Genomic DNA, 18,008 nt, shown 5'->3' on the forward strand with positions numbered 1-18,008 from the left:
TGTAACGTTAGCTCTCTTAATGAGAATTTCACAGTCTTCCTCTTCCCTCTCTAGACCCCTGTGGAGGAGGTCCCTGCAGCCATTGCTCCATTCCAAGGCAGAGTCTTAATTGGAGTTGGAAAGCTCCTGCGTGTATATGACCTGGGCAAGAAGAAACTGCTTCGGAAATGTGAGAATAAGGTACTGCCTTCGGTCACTGACCAGAGCTGTCCATTTAGAATGAGTGATATTTTGCAGAAAGAGTGAAACACGGGGTTTAGCTGCTACTCCAGCCCAAGTGTGTCTGTTTATTTGGTCATCAGAGCTGTGTGTTTGCCTTGCTGGTTGCATCTATCCAGAATAGTGCTGGACTAGACTGGGCTGTTGTGCTGCCCCTCTGCATCCCCCCAACACACCATTTACTTAACACCATTCTGACAGTGGTGTTGCAAGTTCCTTTTTGTCCCAGCTCAGTGCAGGCTGTTAATGACTGTGTGCCGGGGTCTGTAGAGACTGTTCCTTTGGGTGCTGCAACTGTGAGAGGTTCTTAGCGAGACAGAAGATCATCACTGGAAATGTTTCATTAGTTTGGGTGATCAGAAGCTGGAGGGTGCGTTTGACCACCACGTCAGATGCCCAGAATGTTGAAAAGGGAATTTTCTCCTTGAAGTAGATGGTCCTTCTTGCTGAACATCTCTGGTACTTTAGGAAAAGAAATAGCAGAGCGTGATTTTCTAACTCTTAATTGCCTGCTCCTCCCTCTCTCGTGCAAGCTGCAGAACCTGTGCCAGTAGCTCATTACTGCACAAAAGAGCTCCAGCGAGCTAACAGACTGGGAATTTGTAGGGGAACTTTTTTTTTGTTGTATGGTTTTGTTAGGTTTTTTTATTCCCCTAAAACATGACTCACATGAAAAATTGAAGCTTTTCTTCTTGGGCCTTCCATGACCACATAGCGAAGAGACATGGAAGCAATGCCTGCTTGTAAGGATGCCCTAGCATCTCCAATCATGGGCTCACCAGCAGCACATGTTTTCTGGACAGTGTTCCTACAGGGAGGGAAGGCTGTGAATGCCATATGGTGCATGTTAGGTTGCCCTGTATTGATGGTGTATTTAGCGTGGGATTATAGTATGGCAGAAATGAGGGGTAGTTTTGGAGGAAATGATGGGAAGTGGGGAATGAGCCGTCATTCACAGGGGGAAATAGTGTTTCAGCTGGTGTAGGGTTATGCTTCGCTGTTTGAAACACTCAGGTTTTGTCCTTTCTCTCAAAAGCACATTGCCAACTACATCTGTGGGATCCAAACCATTGGGCACAGAGTGATTGTCTCAGACGTTCAGGAGAGTTTCATCTGGGTGCGTTACAAAAGAAATGAGAACCAGCTCATTATCTTTGCTGATGACACTTACCCTCGGTGGGTCACTACAGCAACGCTCCTGGATTACGACACTGTGGCTGGAGCAGACAAGTTTGGTAACATCTGTGTGGTGAGTGTGCCTTGCTGAAGTCTGGGCTTTTTAGACATATTTTCCCTTAAAACATCCATGATTTATCTTAAAAGAATGATAATCTGTCATTAGCTGGAGACAACGCCCTGTACCATTGACTTGTTTTCATGGGGTGACTGTCATCATAGTGGGCTGCAGTTTATCTGTTTGTTAAAGGAAGCAAATAAGTTAAAGGATCAGAGAGTCATAAACATGTTTCTGAAGTGTCCAGTAATTCGTGTTTATATTGCCTCAAAACTTACTGTCAATAAGCCTTGAAGGAAGCTTGTTGCTGTGAAAGGGCCCATGAGTACTTGAGTCAGGGTTATCACTCTTACTTTTTCTGACTAAACCTCATCGCTGGCATTTAGCTTTCTCTGTCACTTCCTCTTCACAGTTGGCTTTGTCAGCCAGCACTTCCCCACTTGGCTGGATTTCAGCAGGGGAGGAGGAAAGAATAGATGGTCTTTCTGGCAGAGCTTTGATCTCTTTCTGAAGCGTGCTCGGGTGCTTTGGAGTGCAGAGTTCAGCAAGTGTCAGATGCTGTGCCTGCAGGATTTGGCCAACACACACAAATCAGTCCTCTTGAGTTTTCCTGCCCCACATCCATCAAACTGTTTCCTTAGTGGAAACCACCTTCAGATCAGTTTGACTGTACCTCCCAGGGTGACCTGCAAGTGCCAGACCAGGCAGAGGCTGGTTGTGAGGCCCTGCCTGTGTTCCTGAGTGATGGGCTATTGGACTTGATACCACAGTTGTTATATAACTATAAAGGCTGTTTTGGAGAGGCACCTGTGTGATTCTGCTGTAAGTGTGAAGTGGTTCTTGCACAGTCCACAAAAGCAGCCTTTCAGACAGCACAAGGGTTCTCCAGAGATAATCTGCTGCTTCTCTGCAGCTTGCTGATTCTTCCTTCCTCTTTCAACACAGGTGAGATTGCCTCCCAACACCAATGATGAGGTAGATGAGGATCCCACAGGCAACAAAGCTCTCTGGGACAGGGGCCTGCTTAATGGAGCATCACAGAAGGTAATACTTTGTGGGAAGCACGTGGTTATTGTAGGAAAAGAATGCACTGCTTTTCTGTGAAGGACTTTGCAGTGTTGTCCAGGAGATGTATTGGCTGCTCTGCTTCTACACAATCTGCTGTGTTGTGGGTTATCTGTTTACACTGTTGCTGCAAGCCAAATTTCTGAAATCACAGCTGAAGCCTATTTGGTGTGTTTGATGGAGGCAGCTCATTTTCTTTTGCTGTTTCTCTCATTACTTGCATCCGTTTGTCCAGCTGAGTTTTGCCATCTGGTCACAGGTGGAAGGCACTTCCTCTCTAGAAAGGCATTTCAGAACTAGCAGTTGGCTGAATTTATTCTGCTTTCCTCTCTCAAGCCCTTTGATGCTTTTATATAAGCTGAAGAAAAAACATGCTTCTGTGTTTGCCTTTCAGGCTGAAGTGATTATGAATTATCACGTGGGAGAAACGGTGCTTTCCTTGCAGAAGACCACACTGATTCCAGGAGGCTCTGAATCTCTTGTTTATACCACCCTATCAGGGGGGATAGGAATCTTGGTCCCTTTTACTTCCCATGAGGTAAGCAAGCTCAAGCATCAGGCTGCAGTCTTGCTGCTTTTTGTGCGCCCATCTGCAGCCAGTATATTATATGTGCTGCATTCCCTGGAGGGCTCCACAGTGGCTGAAAACCTGAGCTACAGGAGAGCCTGTGGTTCCAGTGCAGAACGGAAGAGAAGGAGTTTGCTGAGTCCTGCACTGGTTCTCTAAAGAGTTGAAAGCATTCCTTGTTGCACTGTTGTTCTGAATCTGTGCTTTCAAGGACCTTTGTGTGATTCAATGTCTGAGGAGGGAGGAGTCCTTTGGCATGCTTTGTGTAGCCTCTAAACTGTTGATCAGGCAGTGATGTTTCAAGCCCTGAGGAGGTACTCTGTTCTCTATTTGCCGTGGCCTCTTGGAGCAGTGGATGGCAAGACATTCCCTGTTGGAGCTGCAGCTCCGTGCTGCACAGCTGCTCTGTGCCTCATTTCCTGGGAGGCAGATCCTGACCAGGGTGGCTGCTTAGCTCTGCTGTGGGTGCTTCCCAAGTAGAAACAGTGAAGGAGTAGCCGTGACTTTGGCTGCCATGTGCAGGGCTGCTCTGGCAGAGTCTGTTAATCACCCAACCACAGAATGGTTTGGATTGGAAGGGATATTTAAGGAGCATCTCATCCTACCCCAAATGGCCATGTAATGGCAGTGTTTCTGCCAGTGCAGGAGCACCTTCTGATGGGTGTTGTCTTGCCTTGCTGGCAGTGCTGATGTGTACCAAACTGTTCACTTATCAATCCTTTATCTCCCCAGGATCATGACTTCTTCCAGCATGTGGAAATGCACTTACGGTCTGAGCACCCTCCTCTCTGTGGGCGAGACCATCTCAGTTTCCGCTCCTACTACTTCCCCGTGAAGGTAAGCCCTGAGCATGTGGAATCACCTGGTCACGGGGTGCAGAGGGTTGCCTTGGGCCACTGAGGTGCCTTGAGGCTGGCAGAAGCAAGGCAAGGTTATTATAGTCTTGAGCCAAGGCAAGGGTAGTGTTCAGTGGGGAGAACTGAGGTACCGTCAGTAATGGCTTGTGTAGTGCCTGTGGCAGCTGGCTCTTGAGCAGCACTCTGTAAGGAGAACAATACTTAGCACTTAATCCATGTCCGTTTTGGTTTCTGAACTCTTGTAATGAGCCTCCTGAGGGCTGGTCCTAAGACCCAAGCCCAGAGGTGCTGTAGCTGCACTTCTCCACTTCCCACAGCATCTCCATTTTCCACCAGGAGAAGAAGCATTACGTAGCTGTTGGTGTGGCTGGGTCAAACTGAGTGCTGCCCTGGGTTATGTTTTTTCCACCACCACTGGAAAGGGAAATCTAAGTTCAGAAACAGCTGTTCCTGCCTCTTTCTGCTTTTGAGGAACTGTTAGAAGCTGTGAACTGCTAAATGCTCTGACCAGACGGATCCCAGTAGTAGCTACTATCAGAGTAACGAGTGTGGAGTCAGCCAGAACAGTGTCTCAGCAGATGAAGCTTTCTAGGTGCACAGGGTGATGGTCTGGATAAGCTTGATGCTGATTTGCAGCATACACAGCCTCAAATACTGCTCCCATTTGATTGAAGCTGCCTTTGTCATCACTCACAGCTTCCCCCAGCCTTCCTAGTGCAGGGCTCAGACCCAGGCAGATCTCTCTTCCTTTCCCTTGTCTGATTCTTCAGCTGCACCCAGACCTTTTGGGTTTCTGTTTCGTTAATCAAGCTGGCCGGTAATTAATGTGATACTAACTGCTGCTATTCAGCAGATGAGGTCACCAAGTACGGTCTTGTTTCCAGGACAGGATTAAGAAACTCCTGGGAACAAACTGTTTGTGGCCGTTTTCCCCTGTTTAGGCAGGGTTCAGTGCCTCTGTGTGGTTTCGATTCTGTTCTCTCCTCTTTGCCCCTGCAGAATGTGATTGATGGGGACCTGTGTGAGCAGTTCAATTCCATGGAGCCCAACAAACAGAAGAATGTGGCCGAGGAGCTGGACCGGACCCCACCCGAGGTGTCCAAGAAGCTGGAAGACATCCGCACGCGTTACGCTTTCTGAGTGGCAGCTGGCAGGGGCAGAAATGCTGGTGGCTCCTCTGGGTGTTCTTCCAGGCACCGCTGGGAGGAGGAATGTGTGCTTTTCCCCCCCCTTTTTCAAATATTGGTTTGGTCCTCTTGGTTTATGTTTCGAAGTAATGTGACTCCAGTAAATACAGTATCAGCTATTAGGTTTCCCAACACGTCCCGCTGCCTATGTGAAGGCTCCTGACATTCCAGCTTCTGGCCAGAGCAGTTCTCTCTTGGGAAGTGCCCAAGGCAGGATGCCAGCTGACCCTCAGCCCCATCTCCTTGTCCTCCCTTTCAGATGGGGGAGTCCCAGGATGTCTTGCTGAAAGTTCTGTAGGGCAAATCCAGCCGAGTCTTTGTTGGGCCAGGTGGGGTTTGTGATTTCCCAGCGTTTTAGAAAAGGAAAGGAAAGAGCTGTGGCATGATTCAGGATTACCAGGCTCCTCTTGTAGTAGCCAGTGGTGAGCTGCTCTGTGCTTATACTAGTCCAGGGAGCAGCCAATGGGAAGCCGGCTGTGTGGAGGGTGTAACTGTCACACTTGTCTTGAACGTTGTCTTCTGAATTGCAAGGGGGTTTTTTGGACTTGCATTTCTGACTGTTTTCCCTGTAAATAGAGTTTTGTACAATGTTGACTCTCTTGGGGGTGGGGAAGAGCGAGGCCTGAGTCTGGGACTTAATTTGTTTCATAATAACTTTGGCAAGAGAGTGTCTCCAAGCTGTGACTGTGAGCAGCACATGAAGAATAAAAGCCTGTTTTTTCACTACCCTGGCGCTCTTCTCCTTCGTGGCAGCTGCTGCTGACCTGAGCAGGAGGGGAGGAGGAGGAATACAGAAATGTGCACACCCTGAGCCCTGTGCTCCTGAAGGCCCCTCACTGCCCCCCTGCCCTGCCTGGAGCTGCTCCCCTGCTGCTTGATCTGCCCTGAGGCACACACAAAGCCGGCTGTGGAGAGAGGGAACTCTCATTTCTGCAGCCGTTCCGAAGCATGGCTGCACACTGGGGCTCCTGTGTTGCCCAGTGTAGCAGCTGCAGCTCTGGGAGGAGCAGCTAGCAGCCACGAGGGCTGGGGAAAGGTCTGTGTCCCAGAGGCTTGGTAGCTGGCTTCAGAGGCTCCCGGTTGGAGTGCACCCACACAACAAGTGCTTCCTGGTTCTGCTGGGTTGCTCCCTGCTTTCTCCTGCTGGTGGGGACTGACTTAGAGCCCGTGACATCCCGATAAGGATGCTGTTCCTACTTGGGGCTTGGAGAGGCAGGTGGTCCTTGATGCCTGTGCACCCTTTGAACAGCTTTCACATTCTCTGGTGCATGTAGTGTGTGGGGTGAGGGCAAACACACCCTCCTGCCTTTGTCCTTTGCACCCTCTCCCATCCTGCATTGTATCGGCCTCGCAGGCCTGCCTGTCAGGGGCTTACAAGGCCGGGCTGCGCCCTTTGGCTCTGACATGTTACGTGGAGCCCCACCCGTACTCTGACGGCAGAGCGAAGGGCTTTGTTCTCCCGTCCCTAGCCTGAGTGGGGGCGGCTGTGTCAAGGGAGGGGCGAAGGGGAGCTGAGCTTTGTGGGGTCCAGCTTCTGGGTTGCCATGGACTTCAAAGTGGACTTCCCTGTGCTCCCTGTCCCTTGTCCTCCCTGAGGGAGTGATACTTTGGATCAGAGAGCACTTCCAGCAGAGCTCCAGTGACACTTGGTATTTGTCATGCTGCTGTCCAGAAAGTGAAAGTGGGAGAGGGGGCGTCTTGAGATGTTCCCAAACTCGTTCCAAGCACAAGGTTTTACTTCCCTGGCTGTGCCTGGTGAATAACCTGCTTCCAGTAAAAGGCAAAGCCTGGGAGGGACCCATTCCCAGCCATAAGGCGCCCGTGGCTTGTGGGGAGCTGCCTGAGCCCCCAGCTCCCCTTCTCTGGGACAATGAAAGATTCTCTGTGAGACTTCCCCCCCTGCAGCCACAGGGGTCTGAGGTCCTGCTGCCGTGTGGGAGCAGAACTCCTGGGGCTGTGCACTGGAAGCTGTTTGCCTTGGGCTCATCCCAGCACTGATTTCCAGCCAGGGAGAGCAAACCGCCCCCAGCACAGTGCTGCGCAGTTCCGCACTTTCTTTTCCTCGCCCCATCCCAGCTGCCAGGCTGATGCATACGTGGGCAGGGAATGCTATTAAATGGCTTCCTCCAGCGACTGCAGCAGCTGCGGGCAAAATCCCTGCGGACACCTGAGTGAGGAGCCGGAGCAGTTCCTTCCCTGCTTAGAGCTGAGCATCTTCTCCCCAACAAGTGCTGGGAGAGAGGCAAGGGCTGTGCCCAAGACTGGCCAGGACCAGGGGAAGCTTGGCAGGAGCACGGCAGTGGCCCTGACTCCATGCCAGGGGAATCCCAGTGTGCTCTCACAGGCAGAATTACATTCCTTCCCACGCGTTTCCCTGGGAGCACTGACCCACTCTTTGATAGCCAGTGTTTCTTGCTGACCCTTTGGATGCTCAGCAGCCCTGAGCACAGAAACAGTGGCTCTTCCAAGGGGCTCTTCAGCGTGATGTGGGGGAGGACAATGTCCCATGTCCCATGTCCCCTGCTCCTGGCAGGAGCTCAGCCCTGAAGCATCCTGAGGGGATGATATGGACTTGGGCCAGAGGGAGCAGAGTCCTGCAGGCCTGGAGCCAGCCAAGAATACCTCAGCCCCTCTGAGATCAGTGCTGCAGTGCAGCCCTCCCTCGGGTGCATGCTGGGAAGGCACTGGGCTGACTCCCACTTTGATTGCCCCAAACCGTGCCCATGGGTGCTCAGCCCAGTAAATGCCCTGGGACACCGGGCCAGGAAAGCCCAGCACCCTGGGGGTGTGCCATTGCTGGCAGAGCAGAGCGCCCTGGGGAACCTAGGGCTGTGCAGAGTGGTCAGCTGGGCACCCCAGGGGCCATGTGGGCACCTGACTGGGTTGGGTGGGCACCTTGCAGGGATGGCTCAGCACCCTGAGGAGTGGAAGAGGCATGCACCATAGTCGGACCTGCGCTCAGGGGCACCTTGCTGGTGCAGTGAAGCACCCCGAGGAGTGGGGAGGGACCCAGCAGGATGAGCCAAGCATCCTGGGGACACTCAATTGGATGTGCTGAGCACATTGGGGGTACCTGGCTAGGTGAAACTGAGCAGCTGAGCATCCCGCGACACCCAGCCTGGGTTCGCTGAGCAGCCCCGGGGGCGCCTGCCTGGAACAGCAAAGCACCCCGATGTGCAGGGAGGTACCCACGAGGGTTAGCCAAGCACCCCGGGGACATCCCAGCCTAGGCTACCTGCGTATCCTGGGGACAGCCACGCGGCTGGGGTAGCCGAGCGCCCGCGGCGGGGCAGGGCCGGACTCTCCCCGGACCGTGCGGGGCGGTCGCTCGGTCCCCTCTCCCCGCCCGGCCCCCGGCCGCCGCCCCGCCCGCTCCCCGCGCCGCCGCCCCCCGCCCGCCTCCCGGGAAGCGCGGGCACGGCCCCGCCGCCGCCGCCGCCCGCGGGTGGACGCGTCCCGCGCCCGCGGCCCCGCGCGCCGCGCCAGGTGGGTCCGCGGAGCCTCGCGCGGGGGGCGCGGGGGGCGGCCGGGCTCCCACGGCCCCGCTCGGGGGCGCGACCCGGCCGTGTTTGCCTGGGGGCATATTGCAGGGACACGGCACGGAGGTCCCTTCACTAGGGATTGTGGGTGGCACCCCTTCGCGCCGGGACGCTGCACGGCGCCTTGGCGTGGGGGCACGGCGCGGCACACGGCACGGCTGCTTTCCCTTGGGACATGGCATCGCGTGGGGACACGGCGTGGCCCCCCTGGCACCGCACATGGTGTGGGGACGCAGATGGGGCCCCTTGTGTGCTGGGATATGGCACGGACACAACACACCCTACTTCGCAAGGGGACACGCTGTGGAAGATGTGGCACAAGGACGTGCTATGGTCTCCTTCCACAGCGTGGGGGCATGGCAGAGCACCCCTCACAGGGGTGTAGGGACACGACGCCTCTGTGTGGGGACCCGGCATGCGGTGGCTTGGCCATTTCACCAGCCCCATCCCCCAGCGCTCCTCGGCTGAGGCCGGACTAACTCATCGCTGGGATAACGGGGTTGGGTTGATCTCCCTCCTCCCGTGGAAATCCCCTGAGGGTGTCATCAGGGAAGCCCTGGTAGCCCTGCCCCAAACGGGACAGAGGCATACACGGCTCCACGGCCACCCACAGTCTTTTGGCCACTGGAGGCCCACGAGAGGCTGTCCCTTCCCCGCCGCCCCCAGGGCTCGGAGCGGGTGTCCTGCCCTGGGGCTGCAGCCGGGGCTCTCTTCCCCCAGATTCCCTCTTGCAGTCTGGGGGTGCTCCTGCACCCCTGCAAACACATCCCTGTGACGGCCCCGGGACCTGCTGCCTCCTGCCACCAGCTGGAGAGGAGAAGCCAGCGGGGACTGCCGGGAAGGGGGACTAACCCCCCATCCATGGCAGGGAACAACTGTCCGGGGCTACCGGAGAGCAGCCAGTGCCCGGAGCCTACACCTGTCCCTTGTCCCCATACCATCCACGCCACTGCCCTGGAGGCTCCCGGTGAGCCCCAGCCATGTAGGCACAGCCTGGGGCTCCACTGACGGCCACCATCAACATGCAGCAGGGCTACGCTGCCGTCCTATGTGAGTACAGCTGGGGGACAGGGGGGATGGCCTCAGGAGTCACCTCAGTGGGTGTCCCTGAGGGGGCTGATGCCGCTGGCTTTGGCTGCCCAGGTGTCCTGGCTGTGCTGGGGCTGGAGGCCGCGGCGCCGGGCGAATGCGAGCTCACCCGCCTGCTCCAGGACAAGTTGCAGTACGAGATGCGCCTGCAGTACATGGTAACCCCAGCTTTGGGAGGTGGGGGGGCACATGTGGCATCGCAGGATCCCGATTTGCTCCAGGGGGGCCATGGTGGGGGGACAGCACCCACTGATCTACAGTGGCCAGGTGCTGGGTGCTGTGTTTTTTACCAGGGACAATTTGTGCCAAATTGTGCCCAGAGCTACTTCTGCTGGGGGCCGGCCACATCAAAGGCCTTTTGCACCTGCTCCCTGGTGTCATGCTGAAGCTGGCAAGGATGTGCCCATTACTTTGCCCCTTGCCAGCCCCCCTGCTCTTCCTTGCCTTTCCAGAAACACTACTTTCCCATCGACTACACAGTCCAGGTCCAGTACGAAGAGGTGCTGAGGCCGTCCAACATCACCCGCCTGGTAAGAGGGTGGCAGGGGAGAGTCCCGTGATGGGAGCGCTCCAGGGACCCACGGGGGCTGCATGGCTCTCACCCTCTTGCCCTTTAGCGCAACGGGACAGTGTCGGAGGCAGCACTGCGGTACCTCTGGTTCCATGTCAGCTCCCAGGCGGTGCTGCGGATCCGTGAGGTGCTGCCAGAGAAGCACCCATCCTGGAAATACACCCAGGAACTCTGCCAGCTCTTCGATGCCCTGGGTGAGGAGTACAGCAAGTACCGGCAGGTGAGGATCTCCCCGGCACCCCAGCCCAGCCGCAGGTCACACCCTCGTGTGCTGGGAGGACACGCACTGAGCCACGAGCACCGGGAGGGGACTGCACGGGCATGGACGCTTTACCTGCGTGTGGGTCCCGTGAAAGGACTGACGGGGACGGGCTGTAAAGGACAGAGGCTGGGAGCGGGGTGCAGGGGCCTGGGGCAGTGCCCACGCGAGGCTGCACATCTGGCATTGGTGGTTCAGTGGTAGAATTCTCGCCTGCCACGCGGGAGGCCCGGGTTCGATTCCCGGCCAATGCAACAGTTGCTTCTTTTTCTTGCCTGCAACCCGTCCCCCTTGGGGGACCGTCAGACCTGGGGAGGGGAGAACGAGACTGTCACACACACCGACCTCCGTCACGGGGTGACACTACCACGGCTGGCGGTTGTGGGGCATCAGGCAGAAGATGCCCATGAATTCATCCCTGTTTTCCCGGTGACGGTCCTGCCTCTCTGCTCAAGCCTCTTGTGCCTCGATGGAGCAGCTGAACCCTGAGGCAGCTGCATTTGGGTGCTGGGTGTAGGTGACCTGTCACGGCTGGGTCCCCAGTGTGAAGCCAAAGTGTGGCTGGGTTGTCCTGTGCCACGGGGCAGGTTCTGCAGCCCCTCTGAGGAGAGAGGGAGCCTTGCTCGGTTGTCATCAGAGGGTTAACTCAGAAGGCTGCTGGTAGCCTCTCCTTGCACCTTGTAGGTGGTGATGTGAGGCAGCGGGAAGAGGGGTTCCCGTGGGCTGGAGCCGCGGTGTCAGAGCTGTGTTGGGGTGCAGTGTGGGGGTGTTCAGAGCTGACAGGGCCTGTCCCTGCAGCTCGCAGCCGGCTGGGTTAGGGAGTGTGGGGGAGGGCTGTGGGGATTTGCACATCTGGCATTGGTGGTTCAGTGGTAGAATTCTCGCCTGCCACGCGGGAGGCCCGGGTTCGATTCCCGGCCAATGCAACAGCTGTATCCTTTTGCACCCTCCTGTTCTTTGGCGGCTGCCAGGGTGCTCATGGAGTGGCTCAGAGGTTCTCCCCTGCGGACCTCCCGTGGGTGCTCCCTTGGGCATCTCTGTGGCGTGCTCCCTCTGCATCTGCTCTCCGGGCTGACTCTGTAATTTGTGTGGGTGCTCAGGCCCCGAGGGTGGCAACAGCCCTGCCTGCAGTGAGTATCATTGGCTTGGTACCACTGGGGAGCAGGAAGAGAAGATGGTTTTGGTGAATGACAGCTCGGCTGGGTGGCAGGGAGAGACACTGGCTCAGTGACACCGAGGGGTGCTATGCCAGTGACAGTGAAGGTTTAGGTGCTGGCTCCTGTCAAGGGTGCCCAGGCCATGGAGGCAGATGGCAGCTGTGGGTAGTTCCACATCTGGCATATATGGCTCAGTGGGACAATTATTGTGCTCCCTTCTCAAAACCCAAGGTTTAGTTTCTTGTCAGTGCAGCCCAGTGTCCTGCCTTTCAACTCTGCAGCCCCCACCCTCTTCACCTGACTTAGACTTCATGCAGCCATGGGTTGCTTGTGTCTGGGAGGTGCTGCTGCACCCCAAGGCAGTTGTATCTGGATGCTGGATGTGGGTGGCCTGTCACAGCTGGGTCCCCAGTGTGAAGCCGAAGTGTGGCTTGGTTGTCCTGTGCCACGGGGCAGGTTCTGCAGCCCCTCTGAAGAGAGAGGAAGCTTTGCTGAGTTGTCTCATCAGAGGGTTAACTCAGAAGGCTGCCGACAGCCCCTCCTTATGGATGAGGCAGCAGAAGAGGCGCTGCCGTGGGCTGGAATCGCGGTGTCAGAGCTGTGTGTTGGGGTCCTCTGTGTGTGTGTCTGTGTGTGTGTGTGTGCACATCTGTGTTTCTGTGCCTGTGTGTGTGGTGTGTTCGCAGCCAGCAGTGCCTGCCCACGTTGCACTTTCTCGGCTGTATTTGGGACATGAGGCCGTGTGGAGTGCGTTGGGATGCTCTTCACATCTGGCATTGGTGGTTCAGTGGTAGAATTCTCGCCTGCCACGCGGGAGGCCCGGGTTCGATTCCCGGCCAATGCAACGAGTATGTTTTTTGCACCCAGTGTCTCTGGGGGGACCACGGGGATTGCCCTGGGTGCCTGGAGGGATTACACAACTCTCCGGCACATCCCTTCCCCTATGTGGATGTGAGAAGTGTCATTGACGGTGGAAGAAAGCCAGGGCACCTTGGTGACCCGCCGGGGGACTTGGTGACGGAGGGGCACCCTGCCCTATGGGCAATGACTGTCCATGGCTCACTGACAGCGGTGGCAGTCACAGGGGTCTTTGGCTCAGTGGCAGTGAAGCCTTCATGAGTCTGGGGGGTGCTGCCATATCCAAAAGGTGGCTGTGTTTGGGTACTGGCTGTGGGTCCCTGTCATGGCTGGGTCCCCAGTGTGAAGCCAAAGTGTGGCTGGGTTGTCCTGTGCCACGGGGCAGGTTCTGCAGCCCCTCTGAGGAGAGAGGGAGCCTTGCTCGGTTGTCATCAGAGGGTTAACTCAGAAGGCTGCTGATAGCCTCTCCTTGCACCTTGTAGGTGGTGATGTGAGGCAGCGGGAAAAGGGATTCCCGTGGGCTGGAGCCGCGGTGTCAGAGCTGTGTTGGGGTGCAGTGTGGGGGTGTTCAGAGCTGACAGGGCCTGTCCCTGCAGCTCGCAGCCGGCTGGGTTAGGGAGTGTGGGGGAGGGCTGTGGGGGATTGCACATCTGGCATTGGTGGTTCAGTGGTAGAATTCTCGCCTGCCACGCGGGAGGCCCGGGTTCGATTCCCGGCCAATGCAACAGCTGTATCTTTTTGCACCCTCCTGTCCCCTGGGGGACCTTGGTGACATCCTGGTGATTTGTCCCTGCAGACAGATGTGGAGACGGTGGTGGCCGATCTGGTGAAGCTGATCCACAGCGCGGGCGCTGAGAGCCGGAGCAAGGCTGTGCGCCCCAAGGCACTCTTGGACAACTGCCTCAAGGTCATGCGGATGCTCTATGGGGTGCCCTGTGAGTTGGGGATCAGCTTGGGGGGCCCGACCTTTGGGAACGCAGGTGCCACACAGGGGGGCTCTGTCCCACACCATGTCACCTGTTCCCTCTGTTCAGGTCGGTGGGAGTCCACCTAACCCTGTGGAAGACCCCTTACTCGACACCTCCTTGACCTGGAGCTTCGGATGCTGCCTCTGCTCTGCTCCTCCCAGAGCCCCATGGGGGGTTCCCAAGGAAGGTGCAAAGGTGGGACAAATGCCACTCCTTCCAGGACCAAACACAACCCCTTCCAGAACTGTGGGACCATTTATGGCTGTGGAATCTTGTCCATCTGAAACGTCTGGCACCCTTTGCATGGGTGTGGGGTCAGACACAGCCCCCTGTGGCAGGCAGCTGTTGGGGGGACACACAGTCCTTGCCCACAGGGCAGGTGAAGGCATCACCCTGTTTCTCTCAATTTGTATTTTTTCCTCAGCTTTCATTAAACACCAGTTAATTCTCTAGCATTGCAGCTCAGCTTCCGACTGGGTCCTGGGAACCTCCAGCCTTACCCAAAATAAAGGACCAGCAAACAGAACCCCACTGCCTCCTCTGCCTCCTCTTTTGGGGTATCAGCCACCCCCCTCACCGCTGTGGGGGAGACACTCACTGATAAACGGACTCCTGCAAAGCCGCCTCCGTCAGCCCCAGCTGCTTCCCTGGCAAGGAAACATCTGGATTTGTTTGTTGTGCTTGGCGGCGCAGTGCAGGCGGCACACTGGAGGGACTGGGGCTGCCTGGCTGCCTCCTCCTTTTACAGCTCAGCTAATTACCTTCATCAGCTATTAGAGACCTTAATTGGTGTATTCTTGGCTTAGGCTCATGAGTCCATGGGCATTGCAGCATGAGTGGAGGAACGTCTTCCTCTTCCTCCTCTTCCTCCTCCTCCTCCTCCTCCTCCTCCTCCTCCTTTTTCTCCTCCCCTCATGCCTAGTGATGATTCCTGTTTATATAAAGCCCATGCAGAGCTCATACAAAACCCACCAGTGATGATCCACTGCTTGATAAGAGCTTTAACTAGAGCAACCCTCTCTCCCATCCCTGCTGGCTCTAACAGAGCCCCCTGTGTGGTCCAGGGACCCACCTGGGGCTGCCTCAGCCCTTGGGGCTGAGCCCCAACCTCCATCTCCCTCGTGTCAAGGGAATGATCCTTCATCCTCCTCCACTGTGGGAAAACTGAAGCTGTCCCTACAAAATGACCCCTGCCAAGCTTCCCAGAGCATCCCCACAGCAATGAGCTTGCCCAAACCCTACCTGTCCAGCCCTCTTGAGATACTGTGTGTTTTCTTCTAATCCCTCTTTTGAGAGATGGCTTCAAAAAAGTCAGCTGAGAGCCTCTACAGGAATGCACTCACAAGATCGAGAATGGGAGCCTGTTTACAGTATCTTCTGGTGTACCATGAGGGATGGTTTCAGGGAGGGTCAGCCCAGGACGCCCTGCCCAGGTCTCAAAAGACATCTTTAGGCATGTGCTGAGACTTGGGAGATCTCCCGCTGTGAAACTCCCCTGCTGCTGGAATAGGAAGAACTTTTGCTGGCCTTGAACCAGCAAGAAAAATGCCTGGCAGCATCTTTGGGGTGGGCATGGAAAGGTCAGCTGTTTTGGGTGTGGGCAGACTCAGCAGGACAAGGGCTGAGTTTGGGAGCTGTCCGGGATGTCCCCATAAGCAGTATGGCTTATTGCCCTAGAGTGAGGATACCCAGGGGATTCTCCTGGCCCCAGGGGATGCCTTGGATTCAGGACCACATTGGGAGCATCCTTATGTTGCCCTGGCCCAAATCAGCATCCCAGGCCAGGGGGGCAGCAAATCCAACTCATCCTCCAACCTGTGCATCCCCGTTTTTATTCCTCTGCCCATCTCTCCCTCCCTCCCCGAATCAGAGTGAGCCTGGAAATGGCAATTAATTCACTTTAATTAATTATTTAAGCTCAGTGGGCAGATGCTGCTCTCACCAGGGCAGCCTCTGCCCTCTCCAGTCCCAGAAGGTGCCGTTGCTGGTGGCTGACAGCTGGGCCAGCAGCTGCAGGACGCCCCGCACGCTCTCCTCCACCGTCACCGGGCCCTGTCACACCCAAGGGAAGGGAAAAAGTGAGCCAAAATTCTCCATCCCAACACCCCCAGTCCCACCTATGGTATGGTGGAATGCCAGCTTCATCTAGGTTGGTTTGGGAGCAGCTGGAGATGCTCCAGCAGCCAAGTGATGCAGCTTTGCACAAATTGATTGCCCCTCATTTGAGTGCTGAAAGGATGGAGGTTAATTTTTTCACTCCTAATTAAAAAGTGACTCGTTTGTCAGCCAGAGCAAGGTAAGGGACAGCCAAGTGCAGAACTGGGGTGCCCTCTGCTGACACACCACCAGGACGGAAAAGGAAATTAAAAATAGGGAGGAAATTGGATGGTTTGAGGGGAAAGGCTGGAATTGTCCCCTTGATGTGGTGGCACAGCCACTGTGGGACCAAGGGACTGCACAGATGTGGGTGCCCAGGGAATCCCTTCCCATGATCAGGAAGGGATGTTCATGGTAAAGAGATTTCCATGGGAAGAAATGCCCTATGAAGTGATGTCCATGGGAAGGGATGTCTATGGGAAGGAGCATTTCTGGGAAGGGATTTTGTGAAAGGATGACCCTGAGATGGAATGTTCATAGGAAGCGGTGGCCTTGGGAAGGGATGCTCCAGGGAAAGGATGCCCCCAGGAATGGATACCTGTGGGACCATGCTGAGCTAGGATGGCCATGCACCTCCCATCACTCACCATCCCCGGTTCTAAGGGAGGTGTCACATGCCCAGGATCCACAGACACGCAGAGGATCCCGCTGCTCCCGTACTCCAGGGCCAGGCATTTGGTGAGCATGTTCAGAGCAGCCTGGAAGGATAAATTCCCCTCCTTACCATCATGACCTGGCAATGCCATGGCCAGTGGTGGGGGGAATCCCAGAGGAGGTGATCCCCAAATTCCTCCCTGTTGTATTGCACCAATTAGTTCACCTCCCCATCCTCCCAGTGGCAGTACCTTGCTGCAGCGGTAGCAGATGTCCTGCCTCTCTTCCCAAGCCTCTGCAACCTCGATGGAGCCCAGGATGCTGGAGATGTTGATGATGGCAGCTCTGCTGCAGCTCATCTCACGCTGCCCTTTGGCCTCAGCTGCCTCCTTCAGCAGGGGCAGGAAGGCCTGCAGGGGATGGGATCTCAGGCATCACCATCCTCTCTATTCCCAGTGTCTGGGGCAGGGGTTGCCTGTGTCCTCACCTGGGTTGTCTGCAGGGGCCCGATGGTGTTGGTGGTGTAGACGAGGCTCATGTTCTCTGCTGTCTCGGTGGCCAAGGTGCTGCGGCGGGTCGTGCTGGTGTTGTTAATCAGGAGGTTGAGGCCAGCACTTCCCACCTCCTCCCTCACCTTTGCCACTGCTGCCTTGATGCTGTTGGGGTCTGTCACATCTGCAAGGGGACAGGAGGGTTTGGGGACAGGCCGGTGGCCATGACCCAGGCAAGATGCTGTAGGACATGGCACCAGGCAACTCCCAGCCACGGAGCATCCTCCTGGTCCCATCAGTGACCTGGTTGAACTAAGCCAAACCAAGGGATCCACCTGCTTGGTGGCATTTCCTGGAGCCACCCACGGTTGCAATTAAATCCTAAGATGCTTCATCCCATTCCCGCCCCAGCACTTACCTAGAGGCAGGATCATGACGTTGGGAAAGCCCAAAGCCACTTCGTTGACAGCCTAGGTGGAGAAAGCAGAGGGAGGGGGTCACGTGGGGGGTGACACCTGCACCGTGCCGGGGTGGGAGGAGGGTGGCCCCTCATGTCACGGCCGACAGGTTACAACAGGACCCAGTGGGAGCAATTTGAGATGAGTCGCTGCTTCTCTGCATCTGGCTGAGCCCGGCAGCTCCAAAGCTCCCAGCAGCCCCCCCTGCACCCCCCATCATGCACATACCTGTGCCAAGAGAGGCAAAAAATTTAAATACATACACATTTAATACATACATAGGTATTTTTAGTATTTTTAGTATTTAATACACATATATGTATTTTTGTTTCATATCTGTATCTCTCTATATAGATGTATCTATATATATTCACATGTATTTTTCCACGCCATTCATCGCGCAGGATGCCGGCACTCAGCCTCCCAATTCCAGTTTCGATTGTGGCATCCCCCAGGCACCCATCCCAGAGCTGACTCCCTCCTGTCCCCCCCGCGCCGGCGCCCTCCCTACCTTGCCCTGGGGGTCCAGGCAAGCAGCGAAGAGGTGCCCGGGTGGGCTGGGCTGCTCCAGCAACCCCTTCAGCAGCCCCAGGCCCAGCCCCCCATCACAGCCGGTCAGCAGGACACTGCCCACGTTGAGCCCCTCCATCCCCACTGCTCTCCACAGCCGGTTGCGCTGCCCCAGCGAGGTTTGGCAATCGGCCTCGATAATCCGGGAGGTGGCAACGCTGCGGGTG

The 18,008-nt window shown here is 56.1% G+C and overlaps 3 protein-coding genes and 4 non-coding genes across 8 annotated transcripts in view; 6 read left to right on the forward strand and 1 right to left on the reverse strand.

Moving 5' to 3' along the window:
* The window catches only part of SF3B3 (splicing factor 3b subunit 3), a 28,949-nt gene extending 23,093 nt beyond the window's left edge, over positions 1-5,856 (forward strand). Inside the window, exons 21-26 of the mRNA XM_066194445.1 lie at positions 55-180; positions 1,256-1,468; positions 2,399-2,497; positions 2,913-3,056; positions 3,819-3,923; positions 4,943-5,856. Coding sequence (XP_066050542.1) covers positions 55-180; positions 1,256-1,468; positions 2,399-2,497; positions 2,913-3,056; positions 3,819-3,923; positions 4,943-5,083 — 828 coding nt within the window. The 3' untranslated portion in view covers positions 5,084-5,856. The remainder of the gene's footprint in view (positions 1-54; positions 181-1,255; positions 1,469-2,398; positions 2,498-2,912; positions 3,057-3,818; positions 3,924-4,942) is intronic.
* A 2,671-nt stretch (positions 5,857-8,527) lies between these two features.
* On the forward strand, positions 8,528-14,097 carry IL34 (interleukin 34). 2 transcript variants are annotated; one of them, XM_066194286.1, is made up of 7 exons: positions 8,528-8,616; positions 9,390-9,719; positions 9,813-9,916; positions 10,211-10,288; positions 10,376-10,549; positions 13,400-13,538; positions 13,638-14,097. In XM_066194286.1, the coding sequence occupies exons 2-7, from the start codon at positions 9,692-9,694 to the stop codon at positions 13,655-13,657; spliced, it is 543 nt and encodes a 180-aa protein (XP_066050383.1). In that variant the 5' UTR covers positions 8,528-8,616; positions 9,390-9,691; the 3' UTR covers positions 13,658-14,097. The 2 variants fall into 2 exon arrangements, with proteins under 2 accessions (XP_066050383.1, XP_066050384.1); XM_066194287.1 differs by having other exon boundaries at positions 8,538-8,616; positions 9,538-9,719.
* Positions 10,772-10,842, forward strand: TRNAG-GCC (transfer RNA glycine (anticodon GCC)). Its single transcript has one exon. It is a non-coding gene; the product is annotated as a tRNA-Gly (tRNA).
* TRNAG-GCC (transfer RNA glycine (anticodon GCC)) lies at positions 11,444-11,514 on the forward strand. Its single transcript has one exon. It is a non-coding gene; the product is annotated as a tRNA-Gly (tRNA).
* On the forward strand, positions 12,519-12,589 carry TRNAG-GCC (transfer RNA glycine (anticodon GCC)). The gene has a single exon. It is a non-coding gene; the product is annotated as a tRNA-Gly (tRNA).
* Positions 13,257-13,327, forward strand: TRNAG-GCC (transfer RNA glycine (anticodon GCC)). The gene has a single exon. It is a non-coding gene; the product is annotated as a tRNA-Gly (tRNA).
* A 1,412-nt stretch (positions 14,098-15,509) lies between the features above and the next one.
* LOC136295806 (C-signal-like) lies at positions 15,510-17,920 on the reverse strand. Its single transcript, XM_066194463.1, has 6 exons — positions 17,783-17,920; positions 17,232-17,283; positions 16,810-16,997; positions 16,574-16,732; positions 16,316-16,426; positions 15,510-15,623 (listed from the first exon to the last, which is right to left on the reverse strand). Exons 1-6 carry the CDS (start codon positions 17,918-17,920, stop codon positions 15,510-15,512), a joined length of 762 nt encoding a protein of 253 aa, XP_066050560.1.
* Between the last annotated feature and the right edge of the window lie 88 nt (positions 17,921-18,008).

The sequence above is a fragment of the Chamaea fasciata genome, unplaced genomic scaffold (assembly GCF_029207755.1).
Source record: "Chamaea fasciata isolate MVZ Bird 193981 ecotype frontalis unplaced genomic scaffold, bChaFas1.0.hap1 SCAF_12, whole genome shotgun sequence".
NCBI lineage: Eukaryota > Metazoa > Chordata > Aves > Passeriformes > Sylviidae > Chamaea > Chamaea fasciata.

Excerpts from the sequence above, each read along its gene's own strand:
- IL34 (XM_066194286.1), top strand. The coding sequence starts at position 9,692 with ATGCAGCAGGGCTACGCTGCCGTCCTAT. Across the intron at positions 9,917-10,210 it reads AGATGCGCCTGCAGTACATG|AAACACTACTTTCCCATCGA; the intron begins GTAACCCCAGCT and ends TTGCCTTTCCAG. Across the intron at positions 10,550-13,399 it reads AGTACAGCAAGTACCGGCAG|ACAGATGTGGAGACGGTGGT; the intron begins GTGAGGATCTCC and ends TTGTCCCTGCAG.
- LOC136295806 (XM_066194463.1), bottom strand. The coding sequence starts at position 17,920 with ATGGAGGGGCTCAACGTGGGCAGTGTCCTGCTGACCGGCTGTGATGGG. Across the intron at positions 16,998-17,231 it reads CGTCATGATCCTGCCTCTAG|ATGTGACAGACCCCAACAGC; the intron begins GTAAGTGCTGGG and ends GTCCCCTTGCAG. Across the intron at positions 16,733-16,809 it reads GGCCCCTGCAGACAACCCAG|GCCTTCCTGCCCCTGCTGAA; the intron begins GTGAGGACACAG and ends CATCCCCTGCAG.